At 43.0% G+C, this 27227-nt stretch overlaps 1 protein-coding gene across 2 annotated transcripts in view; it reads right to left on the bottom strand.

Annotated features, from left to right (window-relative positions):
• Positions 1–27227, bottom strand: part of RXRG (retinoid X receptor gamma) — a 60103-nt gene that overhangs the window by 17193 nt on the left and 15683 nt on the right. The window contains exons 2-4 of one of the 2 annotated variants that reach the window (XM_019986703.2): positions 25845–26092; positions 4401–4545; positions 1945–2124 (exon numbers count right to left, since the gene is read on the bottom strand). In XM_019986703.2, coding sequence (XP_019842262.1) covers positions 1945–2124; positions 4401–4545; positions 25845–26092 — 573 coding nt within the window. Of the gene's footprint in view, positions 1–1944; positions 2125–4400; positions 4546–11058; positions 11228–25844; positions 26093–27227 lie in introns of those variants that run through there. The other variant, XM_019986711.2, reaches the window with a different exon arrangement.

The following is a 27227-nucleotide window of genomic DNA, read 5'->3' as shown; positions in this document are numbered from 1 at the left end:
AGATATGAAGGAGAAGTGAGCCAAAAAGACACCTGGGAGAGGGCAGTCTGAGCAGACAGAATAGTAAGTGTAAAGCCCTGAGGCTGGAGCAGAAAGACAGTGGGTAGCCAGACCATGTACAGACTTGACGTCATAACCAGGATTCTGCCTTTTTTCTAAGTAAGAAGTGAAGGCACTAGAGCGTTTTGGCGAAAGAAAGGCTTCACCTGATCCACTTGTTCAAAGACTCGCTCTGGTTGCTTTGATAAGGAGAGACTGAAGGAAGATGAAGATGGAAGCAGGCAAACTTCTTAGGAGGCTATTTGTATTATTACAAAACAAACAAACAAACAAACAAAAAACAGTGGCTTGGCAATAACAGTAAAAATGGTGAGACACGGAAAGGTTCTTAACATATTTTGAGAAAGAGACAAGATTTCCTCACCCATTGGATGTGGTGCATGAAAAAAAAAAAAAGAGGTGTTCAATGGCTTTTGATCTGAGTAGCTGAAAAATGGCTATTTCCTAAAATGGGGAGAACCACATGATGAACAGGCTGAGAGGGCAGGTGTGGATCTGTCAATTTGAGATTCTTGACAGATATCAGAGTGAGATTCCCTCCTTCGTTCCATAGTGCCTTCTTGCCCTGGTAGGAGAAGAGATGTGAGATGAGCTCTGACCTGGAAGTAAGAAGTTCCAGTCTCTGTTTATCACCTGTCCTTGGGACCTTGGGAAACTCACTCCATCAATCCAAGTCTATTTCCTCAGCTACAGAATGGTTAGGTAAAGAAGCTGCCTTCAGTGCAGCAGACCCAGGTCCAATCCCTGTGTTGGGAAGATCCCCTGGAGAAGGGAATGGCTACCCACACCAGTATTCTTGCCTGGAGAATTTCATGGACAGAAGAGCCTGGTGGGCTACAGTCCATAGGGTCACCAAGAGTTGGATACAAGTCAGTGACTAACACTTTCACTTTCAGAATGGTTAGGGTTATTAAGTTATTCTTAAGGGCCACCTCCATCCCAAACATTGTAAGAGTGCCATTTTTTCCTTGCTGGTAGGATTCTTTCCTATAAGGGGTCCAAACCCTTTTTTCACTGGATCTTTTAGCCAGCCTCCCCCCTCCCCATAGAAGAGAAGTTTTTTAAGAATAGAGAGTCACTTGGGAGAGACAAAAACATGCCTTGTTTCCATTTCTGAGAGGCTCTTGACTCTTGAATCTATTAAGATTTACCATTTACACCCTGTACCTCTTGAGTTCAGTAGCTAATTAACTTGTTGATTTGATTTATTTGTGTTACTTAATGGAAAGACTTTTTGATCTTGTAAATAAACAGAAAGCATGTTCAGATTTTTTTCCCTACGACAACCCAGCTAACCTACCCTGTAAATTTGAAACATTTTAAAAGTACACAATGACGATCTCTCTGAATGAGAAGGCTGTCTGATTATTGGTAATGCCAATAATCCCCAAAGACTTTGGAATACACCAATCTCAGAGGATTTATAGCAGACCAAGGTTATAAAAGCCCAGAGAGATTAATCAAACCAGCAGGCTTCCCCAGGGTGAGGATTAGAGGGGAGAGTCAGCTCTGCCCAGAAGGTCAGTCTGATGCTCCATGGTGGGCCAGCACCCTGAGACCTCAGCTCTAACACTGCCTGGATATTGGAAGAGGAAGAGAGTGGGTCCCATTTGGACCATCTTCTGAGGTCCAGGACAGGTGAGAATGGTGAAGGAAGATGTTCCTGCTCGCTTTGCTTAAGGATACACACTTACCAGGGCAGGAGGCATTCAATTGCAGCACTTGCGAAATCATGGCACCCAAAGTCATTCCCTCCTCTGCCTCAAACTTGTTCACATAGTCCAGCCTAGCAGGACTCTTTCCGATGTCCTGCACTTGCTTCCATTATGTATGTGCAAACTGCTCTCTCCCCTGAGTAGAGAGCAGGGTAGCAGGAAGCCTTACCTTCCCTCTTCATGCCCATGACCAGGCACTTCTGATAGCGGCAGTACTGACAGCGGTTGCGCTGGCGCTTGTCAATGAGGCAGTCTTTGTTATCCCGACAAGTGTAGATGAGGTCTTTCCTTATGGTTCTCTTGAAGAACCCTTTGCAGCCTTCACAACTGTACACACCGTAGTGCTTTCCTGGCCAAAGAGAAGGACATTCCATAAGTAGTTCTTGTGTTTATCTGGATCTTTCATTCAAAAGAATCTCTTGGCTCTCTCCAGAAAAACTAGCACATCACCTTGGCGATGGGAACAAAAGCAAAGAAGTAGTGGAGAATGCAAGCTCGATGACAGGAACCAAACCAAGCCCAGAGTAAATATGCCCTTTCCTGTGTCTACCCTCTAGAAGCAATTCTCTGGAATCACTAATTCCAGAGAATGTTATTTAAAAAGTCCTAACCTAAGACTTCGCTTCCATTTATTTAACAGGGAAATTCTTATTTTTAGTTAAGCAAAATGTTCTGCGTTCATTCAAGACATTAGTGTACATAAAAAAAATTAAAATATCTAGGATTGTTGTTTATTATCTAGCAGGGAAACAACCTCAGTTTCACTCGTATTTCTCCATAACTGAAGTCCAAGGACTTAAGAATCTCACTTCGAACTATTATCCTTTATCATAAACTACGTACAAGAAACTAACTTATAAATTTTTCAAATATTATTGCCTATCAGAGGAATAAACTGTTATACGATCTTTACGGCATAACATGACGTGTAGTCTTGAGATGTGATGTAAAGATCTGATGGAAGGTGGTTTTACTTGATCCAGGATAATCTGTTACCTCTTTCATTGCCCTTATTACCTGTTCCACACATCCAGTTTTCCGTGACCCCAGCCAAGGACGGCTAATTTGTGTCAGGAGAGCCACCTCATACAGGACCACACAGGCATCAAGAATCAGTCACCACTGACTTCCTGGATGGTCCAGTGGCCTACGACTCTACTCCGAAAGCAAGGGGCTCGGGTTCAATATCTGGTCAGGGAGCTAGATCGCACACGCTGGAACTAAAAAAGATACTGCATACCACAACTAAAAGGATCCCACGTGCCCAATTAAGGCCCCGCACAACCAAAGAAATAAATATTTTTAAAAAGGAGTCTTTCTAGGTAGACGTCTTCCCAATACTACACACCAGGCAGCTGTGCTCAATTGGTTGAAATTGTGAGACTTGAACAATATGATGAGACAAATTATGCAAAACAAATTTATGTCTGATTCTTGAGTGTGACATGAGATGCAGTTTAGCTATAGAGCTGATATGACTTTCTAATCTGGTGAGCTGAAGTCCCTGAGAGCTAACCAATGTTAATATCTGGATCCCAGGAGCTTATATTTCAGAGGAAGCCACTTTAAGGTGCAATGGTGGCTGGAGACAGCCTGCTTGATGAAGCATACCGAACTCACAGAATAGCAAATAGTGCTCTCAGCTCTGAAGTATTTGTCATTAAGAAACATGGGACCAACTTATCATCTCCATGGTTCTCCCATATATGAATGAACTGCCCAACTTCAATTAAACCATAGCAGAAAAAAACTCTCTATCAGGGTGTGGCTGGAATTCTGTTGCTATGGCAATGCCAAATCTGCACAATTTGGGAACAACTGTTTGAGAACAAGCAAACACTCGCCATGTAGCTAAGTTCCAGCCACTGGGAACTTTCAGTGGAGTGACATTTTGCAGTGACTTTAGTGGCAATAAAAAGCAGAGAAAATATTGTCAGCCATCATAGAAATCTTCCTCATCTTCTCTTTCATCAAATCAGAGATTCAATTATCATCAAAATTGTTGAGATGGGGAATAGAGGGGCAAGAATTTTGGAGAGGTAGGGAAAGAAGTCATGAAAGAAATAATTTGGGCAAAAGTGGAAGAAAATAAAGAGAATGAAATCAGGGAAAACAATAATTCCCACCCAGGGAAACATGTTAAAAGCCTAGAAGGTTGTAGAAGGAAATTTGCTAAAATATCAAAGGATTTCTCTTTGTTGGGAACATTATAGATAACTTTTTTAGTTTTCACTGATAACTTTCTAGTTCTCCCATATTTCGTACATTAAGATATTATTTTTAGAATTATAAAAATAATTTTTTTAAATTAGAGAGACTCTAGATTGAAATACTTGCTCATCACAACCATTTCTTTATCCCAGATACACATGCAACACAGTAACTCCAAAGAAGCTTCCTGAAATGTTTCCTATAAATCTAACAGCCTAAAGTGAAATCATGCTTTAAATTCATCAGGACTGTGGTGACAGAAGTTTACAGTCTGGGACCCAGCTTGGATCATCCTAAAGGACTCCTTTTTTTCTTATTGGGTACAAAGGAGCCCAGTGGGAAGTAGAACAGGTGTCTTCTCTGGGATCCCCATTGCATGGGGCACTGGGGAGGGGTGTCTGCCTCTGTACATACCTGAGGATCTGTCCCCACAGATGGCACAGATGTGCTTAACCAGAGATCCCGGGCTGGTGGATGGGTAGTTCATGTTTCCAATGCCAGGAAGCCCTGGTAAGGGCTTGATGTCCTCTGAAATGCTGACACTGTTGACCACATTTAGCTTCATAAAAAAAACAAATAATAATAAAGATACAATAAAACACAGAACCAGAGTAAACCCAAACCCCAAGGCAGAAACTAACAAGGCCTTCCTTGAGGAAAAAAAGTAGGTTCTATTTCAAGAAGTAGTTTCCAAGTACAGTGTCTAAAATTGCCTATGAAGGATGTGAATTTAAGGGAGAAAAAGAATAACATAGAGGAACTAAGTCATTTCTAAATGCCAAAACCTAAACTGAAAATCACAACACATCTACATCAGAGCTCTCAACTTTAACTCATTTTACTCATGTATTATTTGAGCTAGAAATCCGCACTGAACAGCACACTTAGGACAAGTCTGTGTATTTCTAAATTTTTTATTAACTACCTCTTGCCTATTCAGCAGTGCTCCAAGAGGAGATATGGCCCTCAGGCAAAAGACTGAGACTCTGAGAGAACCAAGCAAAATATGCAAATCCATTTGTTTAGTGAATCAACAGACATTCACAAGCACTCATTATGTCAGGCACCAAGCCAGGCTCTGTAGTCCAAAGGTAAACAAAATGCACACTTAAGATGTTTGCAGTAAAATGGAAGAGGAGATAATGTGTGGTGGTCATCTCAGTGAACCTACTTAAGACACTAAGCCAAATGCCCAAATCATTGAAGTAGCACTAAAAATTAGCTTAAAAGCCCCTGATCATACTTTTGAACTTATCTATAAGGAAAAAAATAACCTCCATGGAAATATAAAATCTTTAGCACCAAAGACCAGCACTTTCCAGTACCTGTCATCAACCCAGCGGTAGTGCGGTAGGAGAAAGATGGGCCTCCAGGCTGGAGAGCTGGTGTTTGTCAAGGGGGGTAGAAATCAAGCATTGTTCTCACCCAGGCTTCAAGGACAAAGTTATGGCAACAGCTGAACTCTGCTCAAGTAGAGAGGTAAGGTGCTCACTCTCGAGATCAAGGAAGACTTCCCTGTCTGCACATGTGCAGGAAGGCTCCTTGGGGTCAAAAAGGGAGGGGCTCCATGGGCCCCATGCCATAAAAATGTGAACATGCACCCAACAGCCCTCTGCAATGGGATCCATCGTAGCAAAAACTTGCAAACACATCTTAGGCGGGGGGGAGGAGCGCGGGGGGCTGGGCGGGGGGGGTGAGCGTGGGGAGGGGGGCGGGGGGGGTGTCCTAGGAGCAGTCAGATATGAAGAAAGTAAGATAATTGGCCAGTGTAAACAAAGACAAGCTTCCCAGGTGGCGCTAGTGGTAAACAATCATCCTGCCAATGCAGGAGACAGGAGAGACATCGGTTCAATCCCTGGGACGGGAAGATCCCCTGGAGGAGGAAATGGCACCTCACTCCAGTATTCTTGCTAGAAGAATCACTTGAACAGAGGAGCCTAGCTAGCTACAGTCCAGGGGGTCGCAAAGAGTCAGACATGACCGAGCATCAAAGACCCAGAAGGACAGTCCTGCATAAGTGATTTAAATCACCTCTTTCCTGCTCTCCTCCTCATTCAGGACGCCCACACTCCTCTCCGGGTGTGTGTTTCTGCCTAGCTTCAGACTTCCTGTGCTCCTCCTCACTAGAGAGGACGCTCATACTCTTTCTTTCTGGGTGTGTATTTCTTCCTTACTTTTGTCTTAAATAAACTGTTTTTCTGTGTGCTCTCCCATACACGTTAGGCTGTGTCTCTAATAAACTTTGTAACTATTTTTACAGCTTTTGCCTCCATGAAACATTCTTGCTTTTCAACAGGGGAAAGAGCCAGGGCCACTTTGCTTCTAGCCTCTAGTCCCTGGTTAGCTAGGATTCCTGGTTTTCATTGAGGTGACCGGGTTCAATTCCTGGGCAGGGAGCTAAGATCTCTTTGCAGGATCGCTCCCCGCTGTCTCTCTGGGATCAGTAGGGAATTGGTAGAGCTGAATGGCTCAAAAAAGGAACATTGTGAGATGCCGTTCCTCACCGCTTAGCACAAGTTAACATTAGCTCCTCACCACCACCAGCTCCACGTCTCTTGGCGCTCTAATGGAGATGACCGACAAGCCACTGCTACCTGTTTTCTATTCATCAAAGAAAAGTTAAATAAACATAAGTCCGTCATCCAGTCAGCCGCATTTCTGTACCATGGGTACAGGTCAACATTCCAGACACTGTGAAGGGAGATATAAAATCTAGATCTGTCTCTCACTCCTCAAAAATGGTCACAATCTCAGTGAGGAGTCAGAACACACACAAACACTAAGAAGACTTCTGAGTAAATGCAAACAAAGCTGATGCTGAGTGCGCATGTGCTCAGGGGCCCAGCGGCAGCACCCGGGGAATGCCTGGGGGCTTTAGGGAGGGCCCACTGACTTCTGCATGGTCTATATGAATTCTGAGTCACATTGCCCAACCGAAATGACTGCAACTCCCAAACTGAACCAAAGGTAGGATTGTCTTCTCTATTGAAGGCCTTTGAAACACGAGAAATGATCAATAAAACATAAAATATAACAGAGCCTGAGTTAGATTCCTTCAAAATTTACTATCTTTTCAATTCACTAAACAAATATTTATTGAGCAGGAGATGGGCAAAGGTTCTGGATTAAATGCTGTAAGGGATGCGAAAAAGAAAAGATAGCATTCAGGGCCTTGCTTTGAAATCAAAGTCACCAGGAATTTTTAAAAATTAATTTGTGTGAGAAATGAAAACACATATACAATGAGAGAATTCTCCCTCCTCTTCCTTCTCCTCCCTCCTTTTTGTACAAGGCTACCAGTCCATTCTAAAGGAGATCAGCCCTGGGATTTCTTTGGAAGGAATGATGCTAAAGCTGAAACTCCAGTACGTTGGCCACCTCATGCGAAGAGTTGACTCATTGGAAAAGACTCTGATGCTGGGAGGGATTGGGGGCAGGAGGAGAAGGGGACGACAGAGGATGAGATGGCTGGATGGCATCACCGACTCGATGGACGTGAGTTTGAGTGAACTCTGGGAGATGGTGATGGACAGGGAGGCCTGGCGTGCTGTGATTCATGGGGTTGCAAAGAGTCAGACACGACTGAGCGACTGAACTGAACTGAACTGAATTTATTTAGAATTTATGTTTAGCATTTTTTTCTCTTTTGGTATAATACCGTGGTTCTCATTGCTGAATGTACTCCTGGGAGCTTTGGAAAAAAATTTAATTCCAAAGTCCCACACCAAGAAATGGTCTGAGGGTCATTGGTGCTGGCATTTCTTTAAGTTGATCAGATAATGCTAATGGCAGTCCAGGGGTCTGAAACACTGATGTAGAGGAGAAAACTTGCTTTGAAATCACACGGCCCTGGGATTGACTCCCCGTCTACCCTTATTAGCTGCATGACTTCAAAGCAGTCCTGGATCCCAGGTCAACATTACTCCTTATTTATCTTCCTTAACCTTCTGTCTCCTTGTCTGTAAAATGAACATAGTAATACCTAATTTACAGAGTCACTGGGAGGATTAGATGAGATGATAATGTAAAATGCCTGTCACAATGCCTGGTACACAGTAGATGTTCCATAATTTGCAGCTCCTATCATCCCAATAAAATCCAGTTAATTCAGATTTTGAATGTTTATTATGAACCAACATTCTGCTATGTGCTAGGAATTCTGAGCATCTCATGGAAAGTTAGATCCATCCCACGAAAAAGAAATATTTTAGAGAACTCCCTAACTGACCTTTGTCTGCAAATCCTGAAATGAATAAGAAATATCATGGGAATAAGGAGGAAGACAGTATCACCTGGGGCTCAGGAGACCCTCACCCATCTTCCCTTCCCACTCCCATCTCCAGTAGGACCAGCTCCACCTTCTCCAGTCTGCAGTGATCACAGAACAGTAATTATTGTTCTTGCTACTCAGTGCTACCATCCAAGGAAAGTTTGCTCAGAGCCAATTAACTATTTTAATCCTCACAACAACCCTATGAGGTTTTCCTATTTTTCAGCTGAGGAAACTGAGCCATAAAGTGGTTCATTTATTCATTCATTCACAGGTCCTACTGGGATACAAAAGAGAAGATGCAGGCACTGCCTCAGGAAACTGGACATTGAGATAAAAAGCTGGTTGGGATAATTTAGGAAAGAAAGATCACAAGCGAGATTAGGGAAGATGTCTTGAAGGAAGGAGCATTTGATCTGGGACTTGACAATTTTAAAAAAAGAATGGTATTTGAATGAGCCAGTGGGTGAAAGGTTTTGACAACAAAGACCTGGAGAGAAACCCAACTATTTGTGTGGATGGGTGGGAAATAAGATTGAGAGGTGGGCTGTAACCAAGCTGAGGCTTGATTACTCAGGGAAAGTGAATGGATTTAATCTGAGAGGCCATGAGGAGCCATGAGGTTTCCAGCAAAGGAAAAAAGCCCTTAAAGGATGAGGCAGCAGCACAAGGAAGAGAAGAGAGACAGCTGAGGCTATGGCAGCTGCCCATGCAGCAGGTTAGGCACCTTCCCAGATCTAACATGTTGGGGCTGGAACCCGGGCTTCTGGATCCCAGCTTATCATTCTTCCTTCCCCACCTTGTCTGTCTTGTGTGGCAGGAGCCCCCAGACCGCCCCTGCCCTGGATGTTTCCAGCCCCCACCTTATAGGCAATGAGCCCCCAGAGGAGTAGACTGGGTCACTGTCTCCTGGCAGCCCCTCTCCAAAACCCTTCCTCTTCCTGGGTTGGATGGTGGTGGGAGGCGGTGGTGGGGACAGATGGGTTGATACCCTCTCCTCTGTCTGTCTTTTTGCTGGCTTGGGGTTTGTGGGGGCTAAGAGCATTGGTAGATGAGATTGAAGGCAGCCACCAGAGCTCAAACCCATTAGCTGCCTGGTCCCAGTCCCACAGCTCCAGCTGTCTTGTTCCATTAGAAGCAGCTCTGCTGAAGTGAGCACTTCAGAGCTGGAATTTACCAGGCGGCTGGCTGCTCCTGAGAAAAAGGAGAGAAACACACTTGGCTGACCTGTCTTCCATTTGCAGACTCTCAGCCAAGGACTGAATGCATCCTAGATGCCCTGGAGCCATCACCAAACATCAGGTCCCACATTTCTGAGCTGCTTTCAGCCCAAATTATTCCATTCAAGGCAGATATGTTGCCAGCCAGGCAGGATTCAGGCAGGCACTCCTCTTCCAGTGGGTGGAGTCCTTAGAGTGGCATATCTTTAGTGGAGTGAGGGTCTTCACTGTGAAAAGTACAGAGCCTGGACTTGCCACTTCATTGCTGTGTGATCTTGACAGGATGACTTCACTCAGAGACTCCACTAACTTATGCACAGACTAAAGCAGTGGTTTTCAAGCTGAGAATATGTGTGGCAGGGGGTGGGGAGGTTGAGTAAGAAGTTTTCATATCTCCTACCTCGAGTTCACCAGACCTGTTTTTACTTAATGTGCAATGACTTCCAAACATGCTTTCACTTGAAGACTTTATGGCTTTTTAAAGATCATTAAACAAGATGGTATTCAAGATCTGTTCTAGCTCCAACATTTTTAAATCTTTATTTATATTTTTATTATTTTTTAATTTTTGGTCACGCCACACAGCTGTGAGATTTTATTTTCCCAATCAGGGATCAAACATGTGTTCCCTGCAGTGGGAGTGCAGAGTCTTAACCACTAGACCACTGGGGAAGTCTCACATTTGCAACTTTTATGATCAAAGTAATCTCTGTAAAAATGCAAACATCTGAAAGGGCAACAATTCAGTTATCAGTCACTACCTGGGCAGGAATTGTCAGTGACAGAACCCAGATCAGGCAGCAGGGTTGGGACAGGCAAATCAGGTGGGAGCCTTCCAAAGGCTTGCAGGTCCTGCTTCAGAGTCCAGTCAACAGACATCAAACTTACAAAAATACAGCATTATACACACACACACACACACACACTGGAAAATGTAATCTAGATCATCTGTCAGAAAGCTGCATAAATATCTCCTCAATTATATACATGTTGTTTGGGGAAACAGTTCACTCCACTTAGATCCTCCCCAGGCCAGGGACTGAGTCTTATACATTTTTAAAATCTCCAGTTCTTAGTGTAATGAATGCTTGTTGAAATGAACTTCTCTGGAACCTTTCAACAACAAAGAACACACACTTGGACTAATGATCACGTAGGTATATAATATTCATCACCTTGGTGCCTGATATGCCACCTGGGTATAATAATAATAATAGTAAAAATAATACCACGTTATGGCCATAGAGCATCATAAGTACTTAAGAAGGGATTTCTTAAGTCCACATCTTGTTTGATACATACAAAAAATCTCTGTCGGATAATCAGGGCAAAGTGTGTTATCCCACAATAGAGAAAAAGAAACTGAGATAAATATAAGTTCAAAGTGATGTTTTTGCAAAAGGTTACATGGTCCTTGCCTCCGGAGTAATCAGTTCACTTCTCTTTACTTCTCAAGACTGAAAATCCAACAAGAGCAAAAAGAGAAGCTCAAACACCAGAAAGGCAGAGCGCAGAACAGGACACCCCGCCTGCTCTCACCCCGAGCACCTCATTTCTCCCCTCACCCCTAAATCACACTCACCCGAGACTCAGGTCACAGAACACACATGTTCCCACATGAACTCCACTCAGCCTCAGTCCTGGGCAAGAAAGGCAGGCTGCATAGGAACCGTCTGTCTGGGACGTTCAGAGCCCGGCCCACGGTGGCTAACTCTGAAGGCACTGGGTGTCCCGTGTCACCTAGTTAATTGGGCAAAATGTCACTGCCCCGTGGCTCCAGAAACCAAGCCCCAAATGCCGCCCTGTGTCTGGGGCTGCTGAGCTTCCAGTGCTTGGCAAGCTTAATGCAGCTCTCTTAGCCAAACTTGGCTTTGGCCTCTGCACACAACCCAGTTGGCCAGGACCAGAGCTTCCAGCTGACCTTTCAACCCCAATCCCTCTGTACAGACATATGGTCCGGGAATAGCAGCCCTGCCACTCACACGGCTGTGGAGCTGAATTTATTGGCCAGATTTGGCTCACTGAGACTGGAGTGTGTCCAAAAGCAGGCTTGGAGGGCGGGTGGCTTGCCCCCTCCCCACCCACAAATCCTGTCACCGGTCATAACCTTACCCTGTTTTATATCTTCATGAATATAGTCATGGTCATTTGAAACTATCTGGTTCATTCATTTGGTTTTTGTCTGTCTTGCCTGCTGCAGTATAATTGCCATGAAAGTAAAGACTTATTCAGTGCTTATCCCTAGAACCTAGGACAGTGTCAAATAGTGACACAGATTAGGTCCTGCCAAATAGTTATTTGAATAAATGTGAGAGTCCTTTGCAAAATTTTACTTCCAGAACTTCAATCTCCCTCTCTGTCTCTAATCTATTGACTTTGACCTGCCCTCCTGAAATCCATTCACATGAATGAAAATGAATAAACAAATCTCTTCAAGATCCCACGTTCTAAAGGGTAGAGGATCACCAGCTCTGCTGATGACAGTGGGAGAGAGTGGCATAAATCCACGTCCCTTCCCACTGCCATCTGGTCTCCACTCCTCTGAGTGGTTGACACTCTCATGGAAAGTAAGACTGGAAGTTCTCAGGTCCCTTTTTTATGCTCCCTTCGGTTCTGTCCCTACACCTACACAATGTTGCAATTTATCTGCGTGATGTGCCACATGCCCCACAGGACTCCTTGGGATCACTGATTATTCATCTTTTAATCCTTGGCAGCCAACAGGAAGATCCTGGGGTCACTGTTTAAGATAGAAGACACCATAGGTGTGAGTAAATGCAGCATCGTGGAGATTGAGTGGGGTGTGGAGACTTGGGGTCTAACCCTGGCTCCGCTGTGACTAGCTGTGTGAAGCTGGACACATCACCTGAGCCCACTGAGCCTATATCGGATGAGAAGCCTGGACAGAATTAGTGGTTCTCAGCTGGGCAGGGATGGGGCAGTTAGAATCCTCTGTGGGGCTTTTACAACTCACACAAAGGCCAAAATATGGGATGAGGGAGAAATGTGTATACTGAGAAAGATCCTACAGGTGAGGGCCATTAGTTTACAAATTAGGGTTAAAGGGACTGGCCAAATGGGACCCACAGAAGTACTCTCCTTGGCCATGAAATACTTCAAGTCTCTGAATTTGAATGGCTTCAAGTGGGCAGGGCAGCTCTCTACAACCCTCACCCATCTGATTCGCCCCCCTGTGTTACCTGTCTGGCCCCTGGCTCCTATAATCCCTACACTAGAGAACTGATAAGGTCTTCTCCAGTTTCTTTAATCCACATATGAAAAACTTTCTGATGTCCTTACTGGCTATAAAATTCTATGACTCCACATGGCTTTGCTTTTAGACTCTGAGCACACACTCTCTGTCTAGCGAGAGTCTCTGCAATTCTCTTTGTAGCAGTAAGAAATGCTAAACCAATGGGGGCTTTGTCTCTTCTTCAAACTATAAATTCAAAAGAGACTATAAGACCTACGAATTCTACTGCTAGACGTGCTGGTAGTTGGGACGAGAGGGACCCTGACCCTAGTCGTGAGGTACCAGCACAGTGAGAGTGCGGTAGACAGGGTTATTATTCCTAATGCTTCACTCTTCCTAATTCTTCACAACCTTTGCAGCATGTCTTTGTAGTTCCTTACACTAAAACAGGCACAAATTATTCCCCTGTCCCACCAGTGTTGGAGTCAGTCATACAGTTTCCTTAGACCAATGGGATATCAATGGACATGATGTGAGCAGAGACGTCACTGTATTTTCTTGATTTGGTTTAGATTTTCACAGTCTTGAGGGATACCTCGAGAAAAGAAGGTAGCTGCTCCTGTAGTCGGGACATGAAGAGCTGACTTGCACCCAGGCTGCAGCCTAGACCAACTCCCCCACCATTTGAAACAGAACCTTCCTCAGTTCAGTTCAGTCACTCAGTCATGTCCAACTCCTTGTGACCCCATGGACTGCAACACGCCAGTCTTCCCTGTCCACCACCAACTCCCGGAGCTTATTCAAACTCATGTCCATTGAGTTGGTGATGCCATCCAACCATCTCATCCTCTGTCATCCCCTTTTCCTCCTGCCTTCAATCTTTTCCAACATCAGGGTCTTTTCTGATGAGTCAGTTCTTCACAACAGGTGACCAAAGCATTGGAGCTTCAGCTTCAGCATCAGTCCTTCCAATGAATATTCAGGACTGATTTCCTTTAAGACTGACTGATTTGATCTCCTTTCAGTCCAAAGGACTCTCAAGAGTCTTCTCCAACACCACAGTTCAAAAGCATCAATTCTTTGGCGCTCAGTTTTCTTTATGGTCCAACTCTCACATCCATACATGACTACTGGAGAAAATATAGCTTTGACTAGACAGACCTTTGTTGGCAAAGTAATGTCTCTGCTTTTTAATATGCTGTCTAGGTTGGTCATAGCTTTTCTTCCAAGGAGCAAGTGCCTTTTAATTTCATGGCTGCAGTCACCATCTGCAGTGATTTTGGAGCCCCAAAAATAAAGTCTGTCACTGTTTCCATTGTTTCCCCATCTATTTGCCATGAAGTGATAGGACCAGATGCCATGATCTTAGTTTTCTGATTGTTGAGTTTTAAGCAAACTTTTTCACTCTCCTCTTTCACTTTCTTTTTTTTTTAATTTAAATTTATTTATTTTAATTGGAGGCTAATTACTTTACAATATTGTATTGGTTTTGCCACACATCAACATGAATCTGCCATGGGTGTACACGTGTTCCCCATCCTGAAGCCCCCTCCCACCTCCCTCCCGAACCATCCCTCTGGGTCATCCCAGTGCACCAGCCCCAAGCATCCTGTATCCTGCATCAAACCTGGACTGGCGATTCATTTCTTATATGATATTATATATACTTCAATGCCATTCTCCCAAATCATCCCACCCTTGCCCTCTCCCACAGAGTCCATAAGACTGTTCTATACATCTGTGTCTCTTTTGCTGTCTCACATACAGGGTTATCATTACCATCTTTCTAAATTCCTTATACATGCATTAGTATACTGTACTGGTGTTTTTCTTTCTGGCTTACTTCACTCTATAGTAGGCTCCAGTTTCATCCACCTCATTAGAACTGATTCAAATATATTCTTTTTAACGGCTGAATAATACTCCATTGTGTATATGTACCACAGCTTTCTTATCCATTCATCTGCTGATGGACATCTAGGTTGCTTCCATGTCCTGGCTATTATAAACAGTGCTGCGATGAACATTGGGGTACACGTGTCTCTTTCAATTCTGGTTTCCTCAGTGTGTATGCCCAGCAGTGGGATTTCTGGGTCATAAGGCAGTTCTATTTCCAGTTTTTTAAAGGAATCTCCACACTGTTCTCCATAGTGGCTGTACTAGTTTGCATTCCCACCAACAGTGTAAGAGGGTTCCCTTTTCTCCACACCCTCTCCAGCATTTATTGCTTGTAGACTTTTGGATCACAGCCATTCTGACTGGCGTGAAATGGTACCTCACTGTGGTTTTGATTTGCATTTCTCTGATAATGAGTGATGTTGAGCATCTTTTCATGTGTTTGTTAGCCCTCTGTATGTCTTCTTTGGAGAAATGTCTATTTAGTTCTTTGGCCCATTTTTGATTGTGTCGTTTATTTTTCTGGAATTGAGCTGCAGGAGTTGCTTGTATATTTTTGAGATTAGCTGTTTGTCAGTTGCTTCATTTGCTATTATTTTCTCCCATTCTGAAGGCTGTCTTTTCACCTTGCTTATCATTTCCTTTGTTGTGCAGAAGCTTCTAAGTTTAATTAGGTCCCATTTGTTTATTTTTGCTTTTATTTCCAACATTCTGGGAGGTGGGTCATAGAGGATCCTGCTGTGACGTATGTCGGAGAGTGTACGTATGTCGGAGAGTGTTTTGCCTATGTTCTCCTCTAGGAGTTTTATAGTTTCTGGTCTTATGTTTAGATCTTTAATCCATTTTTAATTTATTTTTGTGTATGGTGTTAGAAAGTGTTCTAGTTTCATTCTTTTACAAGCGGTTGACCAGTTTTCCCAGCACAACTTGTTAAAGAGATTGTTTTTAATCCATTGTATATTCTTGCCTACTTTGTCAAAAATAAGTTGTCCATAGATGTGTGGATTTATCTCTGGGCTTTCTATTTTGTTCCATTGATCTGTATTTCTGTCTTTGTGCCAGTACCATACTGTCTTGATGACTGTGGCTTTGTAGTAGAGCCTAAAGTCAGGCAAGTTGATTCCTTCAGTTCCATTCTTCTTTTTCAAGATTGCTTTGGCTATTTGAGATTTTTTGTATTTCCATATAAATTGTGAAATTATTTGTTCTAGCTCTGTGAAAAATACCATTGGTAGCTTGATAGGGATTACATTGAATCTATAGATTGCTTTGGGTAGTATACTCATTTTCACTATATTGATTCTTCCGATCCATGAACATGGCATATTTCTCCATCTATTAGTGTCCTCTTTGATTTCTTTCACCAGTGTTTTATAGTTTTCTATATATAGGTCTTTAGTTGCTTTAGGTAGATATATTCCTAAGTATTTTATTCTTTTCATTGCAATGGTGAATGGAATTGTTTCCTTAATTTCTCTTTCTATTTTCTCATTATTAGTGTATAGGAATGCAAGGGATTTCTGTGTGTTGATTTTATATCCTGAAGCTTTACTATTTTCACTGATTAGCTCTAGTAATTTTCTGGTGGAGTCTTTAGGGTTTTCTATGTAGAGGATTATGTCATCTGCAAACAGTGAGAGTTTTACTTCTTCTTTTCCAATTTGGATTCCTTTTATTTCTTTTTCTGCTCTGATTGCTGTGGCCAAAACTTCCAAAACTATGTTGAATAGTAGTGGTGAAAGTGGACATCCTTGTCTTGTTCCTGACTTTAGGGGAAATGCTTTCAATTTTTCACCTTTGAGGATAATGTTTGCTGTGGGTTTGTCATATATAGCTTTTATTATGTTGAGGTATGTTCCTTCTATTCCTGCTTTCTGGAGAGTTAAACGGATGTTGAATTTTGTCAAAGGTTTTCTCTGCATCTATTGAGATAATCATATGGCTTTCATTTTTCAATTTGTTAATGTGGTATATTACATTGATTGATTTGTGGATATGGAAGAATCCTTGCATCCCTGGGATAAAACCCACTTGGTCATGGTGTATGATCTTTTTAATGTGTTGTTGATTTCTGATTGCCAGAATTTTGTTAAGGACTTTTGCATTTATGTTCATCAGTGATATTGGCCTGTAGTTTTCTTTTTTTGTGGCATCTTTGTCAGGTTTTGGTATTAGGGTGATGGTGGCCTCAGAATGAGTTTGGAAGTTTACCTTCCTCTGCAATTTTCTGGAAGAGTTTGAGTAAGATCAGTGTTAGCTTTTCTCTAAATTTTTGGTAGAATTCAGCTGTGAAGCCATCTGGACCTGGGCTTTTGTTTGCTGGAAGATTTCTGATTACAGTTTCAACTTCCGTGCTTGTGATGGGTCTGTTAAGATTTTCTATTTCTTCCTGGTCCAGTTTTGGAAAGTTGCACTTTTCTAAGAATTTGTCCATTTCTTTCACGTTGTCCATTTTATTGGCATATAATTGCTGATAGTCTCTTTTGATCCTTTGTATTTCTGTGTTGTCTGTTGTGATCTCTCCATTTTCATTTCTAATTTTATTGATTTGATTTTTCTCCCTTTGTTTCTTGATGAGTCTGGCTAATGGTTTGTCAATTTTATTTATCCTTTCAAAGAATCAGCTTTTGGCTTTGTTGATTTTTGCTATGGTCTCTTTAGTTTCTTTTGCATTTATTTCTGCCCTAATTTTTAATATTTCTTTCCTTCTACTAACCCTGGGGTTCTTCATTTCTTCCTTTTCTAGTTGCTTTAGGTGTAAAGTTAGGTTATTTATTTGACTTTTTTCTTGTTTCTTGAGGTATGCCTGTATTGCTATGAACTTTCCCCTTAGCACTGCTTTTACAGTGTCCCACAGGTTTTGGGTTGTTGTGTTTTCATTTTCATTAGTTTTTATGCATATTTTGATTTCTTTTTTGATTTCTTCTGTGATTTGTTGGTTATTCAGCAGCATGTTGTTCAGCCTCCATATGTTGGAATTTTTAATAGTTTTTCTCCTGTAACTGAGATCTAATCTTACTGAATTGTGGTCAGAAAAGATGCTTGGAATGACTTCAATTTTTTTGAATTTACCAAGGCTAGATTTATGGCCCAGGATGTGATCTATCCTGGAGAAGGTTCCGTGTGCACTTGAGAAAAAGGTGAAATTCATTGTTTTGGGGTGAAATGTCCTATAGATATCAATTAGGTCTAACTGGTCTATTGTATCATTTAAAGTTTGTGTTTCCTTGTTAATTTTCTGTTTAGTTGATCTATCCATAGGTGTGAGTGGGGTATTAAAGTCTCCCACTATTATTGTGTTATTGTTAATTTCCCCTTTAATACTACTACTACTAAGTCGCTTCAGTTGTGTCTGACTCTGTGCAACCCCACAGATGGCAGCCCACCAGGATCCACTGTCCCTGGGATTCTCCAGGCAAGAACACTGGAGTAGGTTGCCATTTCCTTCTCCAATGCATGAAAGTGAAAAGTGAAAGTGAAGTTGCTCAGTCGTGTCCGACTCTTCGAGACCCCAGGGACTGCAGCCTACCAGGCTCCTCTGTCCATGGGATTTTCCAGGCAAGAGTACTGGAGTGGGTTGCCATTGCCTTCTCCATCCCCTTTCATACTTGCTAGCATTTGTCTTACATAATGTGGTGCTCCTATGTTGAGTGCATATATATTTATAATTGTTACATCTTCTTCTTGGATTGATACTTTGATCATTATGTAGTGTCCTTCTTTGTCTCTTTTCTCAACCTTTGTTTTAAAGTCTATTTTATCTGATATGAGTATTGCTACCCCTGCTTTCTTTTGGTCTCTATTTGCATGGAATATCTTTTTCCAGCCCTTTACTTTCAGTCTGTATGTGTCCTTTGTTTTGAGGTGGGTCTCTTGTAGACAACATATATAGGGGTCTTGTTTTTGTATCCGTTCAGCCAGTCTTTGTCTTTTGGTTGGGGCATTCAACGCATTTATGTTTAAGGTAAGTATGATCCCATTGCCATTTACTTTATTGTTTTGAGTTCGAGTTTATACACCCTTTTTGTGTCTCCTGTCTAGAGAATATCCTTTAGTATTAGTTGGAGAGCTGGTTTGGTGGTGCTGAATTCTCTCAGTTTTTGCTTGTCTGTAAAGCTTTTGATTTCTCCTTGATATTTGAATGAGATCCTGCTGGGTACAGTGATCTGGGCTGTAGGTTATTTACTTTCATCACTTTAAGTATGTCTTGCCATTCCCTCCTGGCCTGAAGAGTTTCTATTGAAAGATCAGCTGTTATCCTTATGGGAATCCCCTTGTGTGTTATTTGTTGTTTTTCCCTTGCTGCTTTTAATATTTGTGCTTTGTGTTTGATCTTTGTTAATTTGATTAATATGTGTCTTGGGGTGTTTCGCCTTGGGTTTATCCTGTTTGGGACTCTCTGGGTTTCTTGGACTTGAGTGATTATTTCCTTCCCCATTTTAGGGAACTTTTCAGCTATTATTTCCTTAAGTATTTTCTCATGGTCTTTCTTTTTGTCTTCTTCTTCTGGGACTCCTATGATTCGAATGTTGGGGTGTTTAATATTGTCCTGGAGGTCTCTGAGATTGTCCTCATTTCTTTTAATTCATTTTTTTTCCCTCTCTGATTCATTTATTTCTACCATTCTATCTTCTACTTCACTAATCCTGCCTTCTGCCTCTGTTATTCTACTATTTGTTGCCTCCAGAGTGTTTTTGATCTCATTTATTGCATTATTCACTGTATATTGACTCTTTTTTATTTCTTCTAGGTCCTTGTTAAACATCTATTGCATCTTCTCAATCCTTGTCTCCAGGCTATTTATCTGTGATTCCATTTTGATTTCAAGATTTTGGATCAATTGAAATCATCATTTCACTATCATTATTCAGAATTATTTATCAGGTAGATTCCGTATCTCTTCCTCTTTTGTTTGATTTGGAGGGCATTTATCCTGTTCCTTTACCTGCTGGGTATTCCTCTGTCTCTTCATCTTGTTTATATTGCTGAGTTTGGAGTGGCCTTTCTGTATTCTGGAAATTTGTGGAGTTCTCTTTATTGTGGAGTTTCCTCACTGTGGGTGAGGTTGTATGAGTGGCTTGTCAAGTTTCCTGGTTAGGGAAGCTTGTGTCGGTGTTCTGGTGGGTGGAGCTGGATTTCTTCTCTCTGGAGTGCAATGAAGTGTCCAGTAATGAGTTATGAGATGTCAGTGGGTTTGGAGTAACTTTGGGCAGCCTGTGTATTGAAGCTCAGAGCTGTGTTCATGTGTTGCTAGAGAATTTTTGTGGCATGTCTTGCTCTGGAACTTATTAGCCCTTGGGTGGTGCTAGCCCTTCAGTGTAGGTATGAAGACGTTTGATGAGCTCCTGTCGATTAATGTTCCTTGGAGTCAGGAGTTCTCTGGTGTTCTCAGGATTTGTACTTAAGCCTCCTGCTTCTGTTTTCAGTCTTATTTTTACAGTAGTCTCAAGACTTCTCCTTCTATACAGCACCATTGATAAAACATCTATGTTAAAGATGAAAAGTTTCTCCACAGTGAGGGACACCCAGAGAGGTTGACAGAGTTACATGGAGAAGAGAAGAGGGAGGAGGGAGTTAGAGGTGACCTGAATTAGATGAGGTGGAATCAAAAGAGGAGAGAGCAAGCTAGCCAATAATCACTTCCTTATGTGCACTCCACAGTCTGGACCATTTAGAGATGCTCACGGAGTTATACAGAAAAGAGAAGAGGGAGGAAGGAGACAGGTGGCCAGGAGGATAAAAGGGGGGAATCAAAAGGAGCGAGACAGATCCAGCCAGTAATCAGTTCCCTAAGTGTACTCCACAGCCCAGAACACACAAAGAGATTCAGAGAGTTAGGTAGAGAAGAGAAGGGGGAGGGAGGAGACAGAGGAGACCTGGTGGAGAAAAATGAGAGTCCAAAGGGGGAGAGAGCAGTCAAGCCAGTAATCTCACTCCCAAGTAAAAATGTATACTGAAGATTGGGTTCTTAAAGGTACAAAATTGATAACAAATACCAAAAAGCAAAGATTAAAAATCTAGAGTAGAGGTTGGATTTTCAAAAATACAATATTAAAGAAAAGAAGAAAAAAAAGTTACAAAAATTATAAAATATATATATATGAAGTTTGCTTTAAAAAAGGGTCTTTTTTTGCAAGTAATAGTAATATTACTAAAGTAATAGTAGGTTATAAAATGAAAATTAAAGGAGTAATAGAGGACTTAAAAATTAAAAAAAAAAAAAGAATATCGTAAAAATAGTAAAAATAAATCTAGGACTTTCTCTGGTGTTGTTGTGGGCAGTATGGGGTCAGTTCATTTTTGGATAGTTCCTTGGTCCGGCTTATATTCTCAAGATCTATAGGCCCTTTCCATGTAGTTGGTACTAACTACAGGGTTTTAATCTATTGCACCTGTCACTTCCAAGGCGGTTCCCTCTGTTTTAGCTTCTTCTGTTTGCTGGTCTCTTCAGTGTCTGATTTCTGCCCTGACACAAGGGGGTGGTGGTGGACACTTTTTTAGGCTCACTTGTTCAGTCTCGCTGTGGGGAGGGAGGGACGCTGCAAACAAATAACACTGGCGTGTGCTCGCAGTGTCTCAGCCACACTGGGCTCACGGCACGTGTGCCCTCCCTGCCCACACTGCTCAGGATCTAGGCTGCTCCGCCAGGAACCGTCCAAGGCTGGCCCTGGGCTGCGTGCACCTCCCAGGTCTAAGCCGCTCAGGTTCAGGCACTTGGGTAGTCCTCATTGGTGCAGACAAGGTTGGGCCTGCATTTTGTGCCCTTCCCAGGTCCGAGCAGCTCTGGTGACCAGGTGTTTGGTGAGCGCAGTCACTGCGACTTATTGCCTCCCTCGTCCCTGCTGTTCGGTTTTCTGGGTGTACAACTGGCGCACCTTCTCAGGTGGATGTTGACCGTCCAGAACCCCAAGAAGTCTTAGTTAGCAAAGAAGCCTCCTTGCAGTTTGGTAGATAATGTCTCTCTGGGGCTGCGATTGCCCCCTTCCGGCTCTGGCTGCCTGTCACCGGAGGAGGATGATCTGCAGCTGGCTAGCTCTGCTCAGTCCTTTGTTCTGTGCGCGGGCCTGGCGGTGTCTTAGGTTAGGGCTTTTCACGTGGTAGCTATCCCTCAGGCTGGTTTGCTAGCCCAAGTTAGTTCGTTCAGATTGCCCTTGGGGCATTCAGGCCTGGCCCTTACTCTAAGCAATGCAGCCTGCGCTTCCCTGCCCAGCCCCTGCTTGCTAGTGGCGGGTGCAGGCGTCTGTGCTGCTTCTCCACTGGGGGAGTTACCGTTGGGCTTGTAATCTGTGGGTTTTAATTATGTACTTATTTTTCCTTCGTTATGTTGCCCTCTGTGCTTCCAAGGCTCACCACAGACTCGGAAGTGAGAGTGTTTCCTGGCGTTCGGAAACTTCTCTCTTTTTAAGACTCCCTTCCCAGGACAGAGCTCCCTCCCTACTCTGTCCCTACCTCTTTTGTCTCTTTTTTTGTCTTTTATATTTTTTCCTACCTCCTTTCGAAGACAATGGGCTGCTTTTCTGGGTGCCTGATGTCCTCTGCCAGCATTCAGAAGTTGTTTTGTGGAATTTACTCAGCGTCTAAATGTTCTTTTGATGAATTTGTGGGGGAGAAAGTGGTCTCCCCGTCCTATTCCTCCGCCATCTTAGAACCGCCCCCCTCCTCTTTCACTTTCATCAAGAGGCTCTTTAGTTCTTGCTTTCTCCCATAAGGGTGGTATCATCTGCATATCTGAAGTTATTGATATTTCTCCCAGCAATCTTGATTCCAGCTTGTGCGTCATCCAGCTGGGCATTTCGAATGATGTATTCTGCATATAAGCTAAATAAGCAGGGTGCCAATACACAGCCTTGATGTACTCCTTTCCCAATTAGGAACCAGTCTGCTGTACCATGTCCAGTTCTAACTGTGGCTTCTTGACCTGTATACAGATTTCTCAGGAGGCATGTCAGGTGGTCTGGTATTCCCATCTCTTGAAGAATTTTCCACAGTTTTTTGTGATCCACACAGTCAAAGGATTTGGTGTAGTCAATAAAACAGAAGTAGATGTTTTTCTGGAGTTCTCTTGCTTTTTCAATGATCCAACAGATGCTGGAAATTTGATCTCTGGTTCCTCTACCTTTTCTAAATCCAGCTTAAACATCTGGAAGTTCACAGTTCATGTATTGTTGAAGCCTGGCTTGGAGAATTTTGAGCATTATTTTGCTAGTGTGTGAGATGAGTGAAATTGTGCAGTAGTTTGAACATTCTTTGGCATTGCCTTTCTTTGGGATTGCAATGAAAATTGACCTTTTCCAGTCCTGTGGCCACTGTTGACTTTTCCAACTTTGCTTGCATATTGAGTGCAGCACTTTCACAGCATCATCTTTTAGAATTTGAAATAGCTCAACTGGAATTCTGACACCTCTACTAGCTTTGTTCATAGTGATGCTTCCTAAGCCCCACTTAGCTTCATATTCCAGGATGTCTGGTTCTAGGTAACTGATCACACCATTGTAGTGTTACCTCGGTCATGAAGATCTTTTTTGTATAGTTTTCCTGTGTATTCTTGCCACCTCTTTTTAATATCTTCTGCTTCTGTTAGGTCCATACCATTTCTGTCCTTTATTGAACTCATTTTTTGCATGAAATGGTCCCTTGGTATCTCTAATTTTATTGAGGAGATCTCTAGTCTTTCCCATTAATTGTTTTCCTCTATTTCTTTGCATTAATCACTGAGGAAGGCTCTCTTATCTCTCCTTGCTATTCTTTGGAACTCTGCATTCAAAGGGTATACCTTTCCTTTCTCCTTTGCCTTTAGCTTCTCTTTTCTCAGCTTTGTAAGGCCTCCTCAGACAACCATTTTGCATTTCTTTTTTGGGGGATGGTCTTGATCATGGCCTCCTGTACAATATCTCCTGTACAAAACCTCTGTCCATAGTTCTTCAGGCACTCTGTCTATCAGATCTAATCCCTTGAATCTATTTGTCACTTCCACTGTATAATCCTAAGGCATTTGATTTAGGTCATACCTGAATGGTCTAGTGGTTTTCCCTACTTTCTTAAATTTAAGTCTGAATTTGGTAATAAGGAGTTCATGATCTGAGCCACAGTCAGCTCCCAGTCTGGTTTTTGCTGACTATATAGAGCTTCTCCATCTTTGGCTGCAAAGCAAATAATCAATCTGATTTTGGTATTGATCATCTATTGATATCCATGTATAGAGTTTTCTCTTGTTTTGTTGGAAGAGGATGTTTGCTATGACCAGTGCATTCTCTTGGCAGTTCTCAAAGGCCAATTCTGTTAGCCTTTGCCCTGCTTCATTCTGTACTCCAAGGCCAATTTGCTTGTTATTCCAAATATCTCTTAACTTCCTACTTTTGCACTCCAGTCCCCTGTAATGAAAAGGACATCTTTTTTGGGTGTTAGTTCTAGAAGATCTTGTAGGTCTTCACACAACCATTCAACTTCAGTGAAGAAGCATTACTGGTTGGGGCAAAGACTTGGATTACTGTAATATTGAATGGTTTGCCTTAGAAATGAACAGAGATCATTTTGTCATTTTTAAGATTGCACCCAAGTACTGCATTTTGGACTCTTTTGTTGACCATGATAGCTACTCCATTTCTTCTAAGGGATTCTTGCCCACAGTAGTAGATATAAGTGTCATCTGAGTTAAATTCATCCATTCCACTCCATTTTAGTTCACTGATTCCTAAAATGTCGATGTTCACTCTTTCCATCTCCTGTTTTACCACTTCTAATTTACCTTGATTCATGTACCTAACATTCTAGGTTCCTATGTAATATCGTTCTTTACAGCATAGGACTTTACTTCCATGACCAGTCACATCCACAACTGGGTGTTGTTTTTACTTTGGCTCTGTCTCTTCATTCTTTCTGGAGTTATTTCTCCACTGTTCTTCAGTAGCATATTGGGCACCTATCAACCTGGGGAATTCATCTTTCAGTGTCCTATCTTTTTGCCTTTTCATACTGTTCATGGGGTTCTCAAGGCAAGAATACTGAATTGTTTTGCCATTCCCTTCTCCAGTGGACCACGTTTGGTCAGAACTTTCCACCATGACCTGTCCATCTGGGTGGCCCTACTCAGCATGGCTCATGGTTTCATTGAATTAGACAAGACTGTGGTCCATGTGATCAGTTTGATTAGTTTTCTATGATTGTGGTTTTCACTCCCATAGACTATACAATCCATGGAGTTCTACAGACCAGAATCCTGGAGAGGGTAGCCGTTCCCTTCTCCAGGGGAATCTTCCCAACCCAGGGATCAAATCCAGGTCTCCTGTTTTGCAGGCAGATTCCTTACCAGTTGATCCACACAGGAAGCCCAAAAAGAAAATGAAGCAGCTCAGTCATGCCCAACTCTTTGTGACTCTATGGACTGTAGCCTGCCAGGCTTCTCCATCCATAGGATTTTCCAGGCAAGAATACTGGAGTGGATTGCCATTTCCTTCTCCAGGGTGTCTTTCTGACCCAGGGACTGAACCCAGGCCTCCTGCATTGCAGGCAGACTATTTACCTGAGCCACCAGGGGATCTAGAACTTTCCTAGACAACACATAAACTTGTAAGAAAATAATTGTATGTTTTTGTAAACCATGGCAATTTGGGGATTGTCTGTTATGCAGCATCATTGAAGCAATAGCTGAGCACTACAAGAAGTGAAGGTTAATGATCTCAGTGTAACATTGCTAGAAGGAAATAAACAGCATCTGGCCAAACTGTAGTTTTCCTATAGCAGCAAAGCAATGTCTACCATGCATACACATCCTTGCCTCTGTTGCAGCAAAAGGCACTAGGAACTAAAGTGAGGGTTTTATCCCCCTGAGTTTTTGCAATCTTTGCCTCTATCTCAGAGATAACATGTATGCAACACAGTCTGCCTTGTTTTAGATTTATCCATGTGCAACATCTGCTTCTCAATGGGGAGCAAAGACCACAAAGACCAAAGGACCAGGTAGTTCACTGACTTGAAAAATACGTAGTATTGAGTTGAGAAGGATCAAGGGGGTCCATCCCATGGAAGACAAACAGGCCTAAGAGCTGTTGAAATTACAGCCAAGACTGAACCATCAAAACTCCTGGACCATGAGGCATTGTCAGTTCTCTGCAGCTGCCTGAGGATACACTCAATGAAGGTCTTGCAGGAGGGAAGCCTACACAGACAACCCAATTCTTTCACCAGCATGCATTAAGCACCTACTGAGTGCTGGCTCAGCACCAGGATGAAACTATTAAAGATGTCTGGAAAGACATTGAAGAAAATGGATGCACACCTACCTGAGAGCTAGGCGGGGCAACCAGATTGATTCCTGGAGGGGCTGCCAGTGCTCCCGAGGGTGGGCCCATGGCAGAAGTGATGACTCGATATGGAGAGCCCAGGGCATTGAGGGGGGTCCCCACTGCACTCAGAGTTCGCGGGGCACTCACTGGGGTGTCGGTGTAGCTGGGGTGGCTGTCCATGGGCTTCCCTGTGGACAAGGCTGCCGATGGACTCATGGACGTGGAGCCAGTATGGCCGGGAGAACCTGTAAGGAGAAAAGAAATCAAAGGTGATGGGAGGCCAGGGGAGCACAGGGATGGTGTATGAGGAGAGAGTCCCCTCCTTTTGTCTCCTGTATCATTCCCCTTCTTCCAGCCATACCTGCACACCTGTGAACTCTCACAGCTGGTAGAATAAAGGCCAGCAAAGACCAGGAAGGAGAAAGGACTTGTTATAGGACAGGTTCTCTGGTGCGCCACATGGAATGTGCCTTGAATTGTATCAGAACAACAATCGGGGCCATGGGGACATAATCCATAAGTCCCCAGGCCGGGGGGACTGTGACCTGAGCCAGTCAGACAGGGACAGTAAGTCCATACCAAACTCCTAGGTTGGGGATGGAGTGGGCAGGTGTCTGGGCTGCTCCCAGAATCCCCTGTTCAAACTCATTTTGCTATGAGAACAAGGGTAGGGCTGAAGCTCTATAGTCAGGAGAAATTCATTCATTCATATGTAATCATGAATTCATATGCACCATCTATTATGGTGCAGGTATCACATCAGATGCTAGCGACTACATCAGATGCTAGCAATTCAGAATTGAACAGAGAAGGCAATGGCACCCCACTCCAGTACTCTTGCCTGGCAAATCCCATGGACAGAGGAGCCTGGTAGGCTGCAATCCATGGGGTCGCAAAGAGTCGGATATGACTGAGCGACTTCACTTTCACTTTTCACTTTCATGCATTGGAGAAGGAAATGGCAATCCACTCCAGTGTTCTTGCCTGGAGAATCCCAGGGATGGGGGAGCCTGGTGGGCTGCCGTCCCTTGGGTCGCACAGAGTCAGACACGACTGAAATGACTTAGCAGCAGCAGCAGCAGCAGAATTGAAGGGAACACTGTGCCTGCTGTCAGGAACACATTCCATTATGATCATGGGGAAGGCAGAGGCTATTATCATGCCTTTCACTGTCTGTAGCTTTTGCAGTTTTAGTCCCATAAGGTTCTTATCCAATCTCTAGAGCGTAGGGTTAATCACTGCTTAGGGAAGAAGACTCAGGATGACTGGGCATGGCTCAGCAGCCACAGAGGCCCAGGAAGGCAAGTGCGACCAGGCCTGCCGAGACTGTTTCTTCTCTGGGGATAGGAAGCTTTGGCCACAAGTGTCTGTGAAATGGGC

This window comes from Bos indicus, chromosome 3 (assembly GCF_029378745.1).
Source record: "Bos indicus isolate NIAB-ARS_2022 breed Sahiwal x Tharparkar chromosome 3, NIAB-ARS_B.indTharparkar_mat_pri_1.0, whole genome shotgun sequence".
NCBI classification, from domain to species: Eukaryota; Metazoa; Chordata; class Mammalia; order Artiodactyla; family Bovidae; genus Bos; species Bos indicus.
Note: the sequence above shows the minus strand (reverse complement) of the source record. Positions and strands in the feature narration are given on the sequence as shown.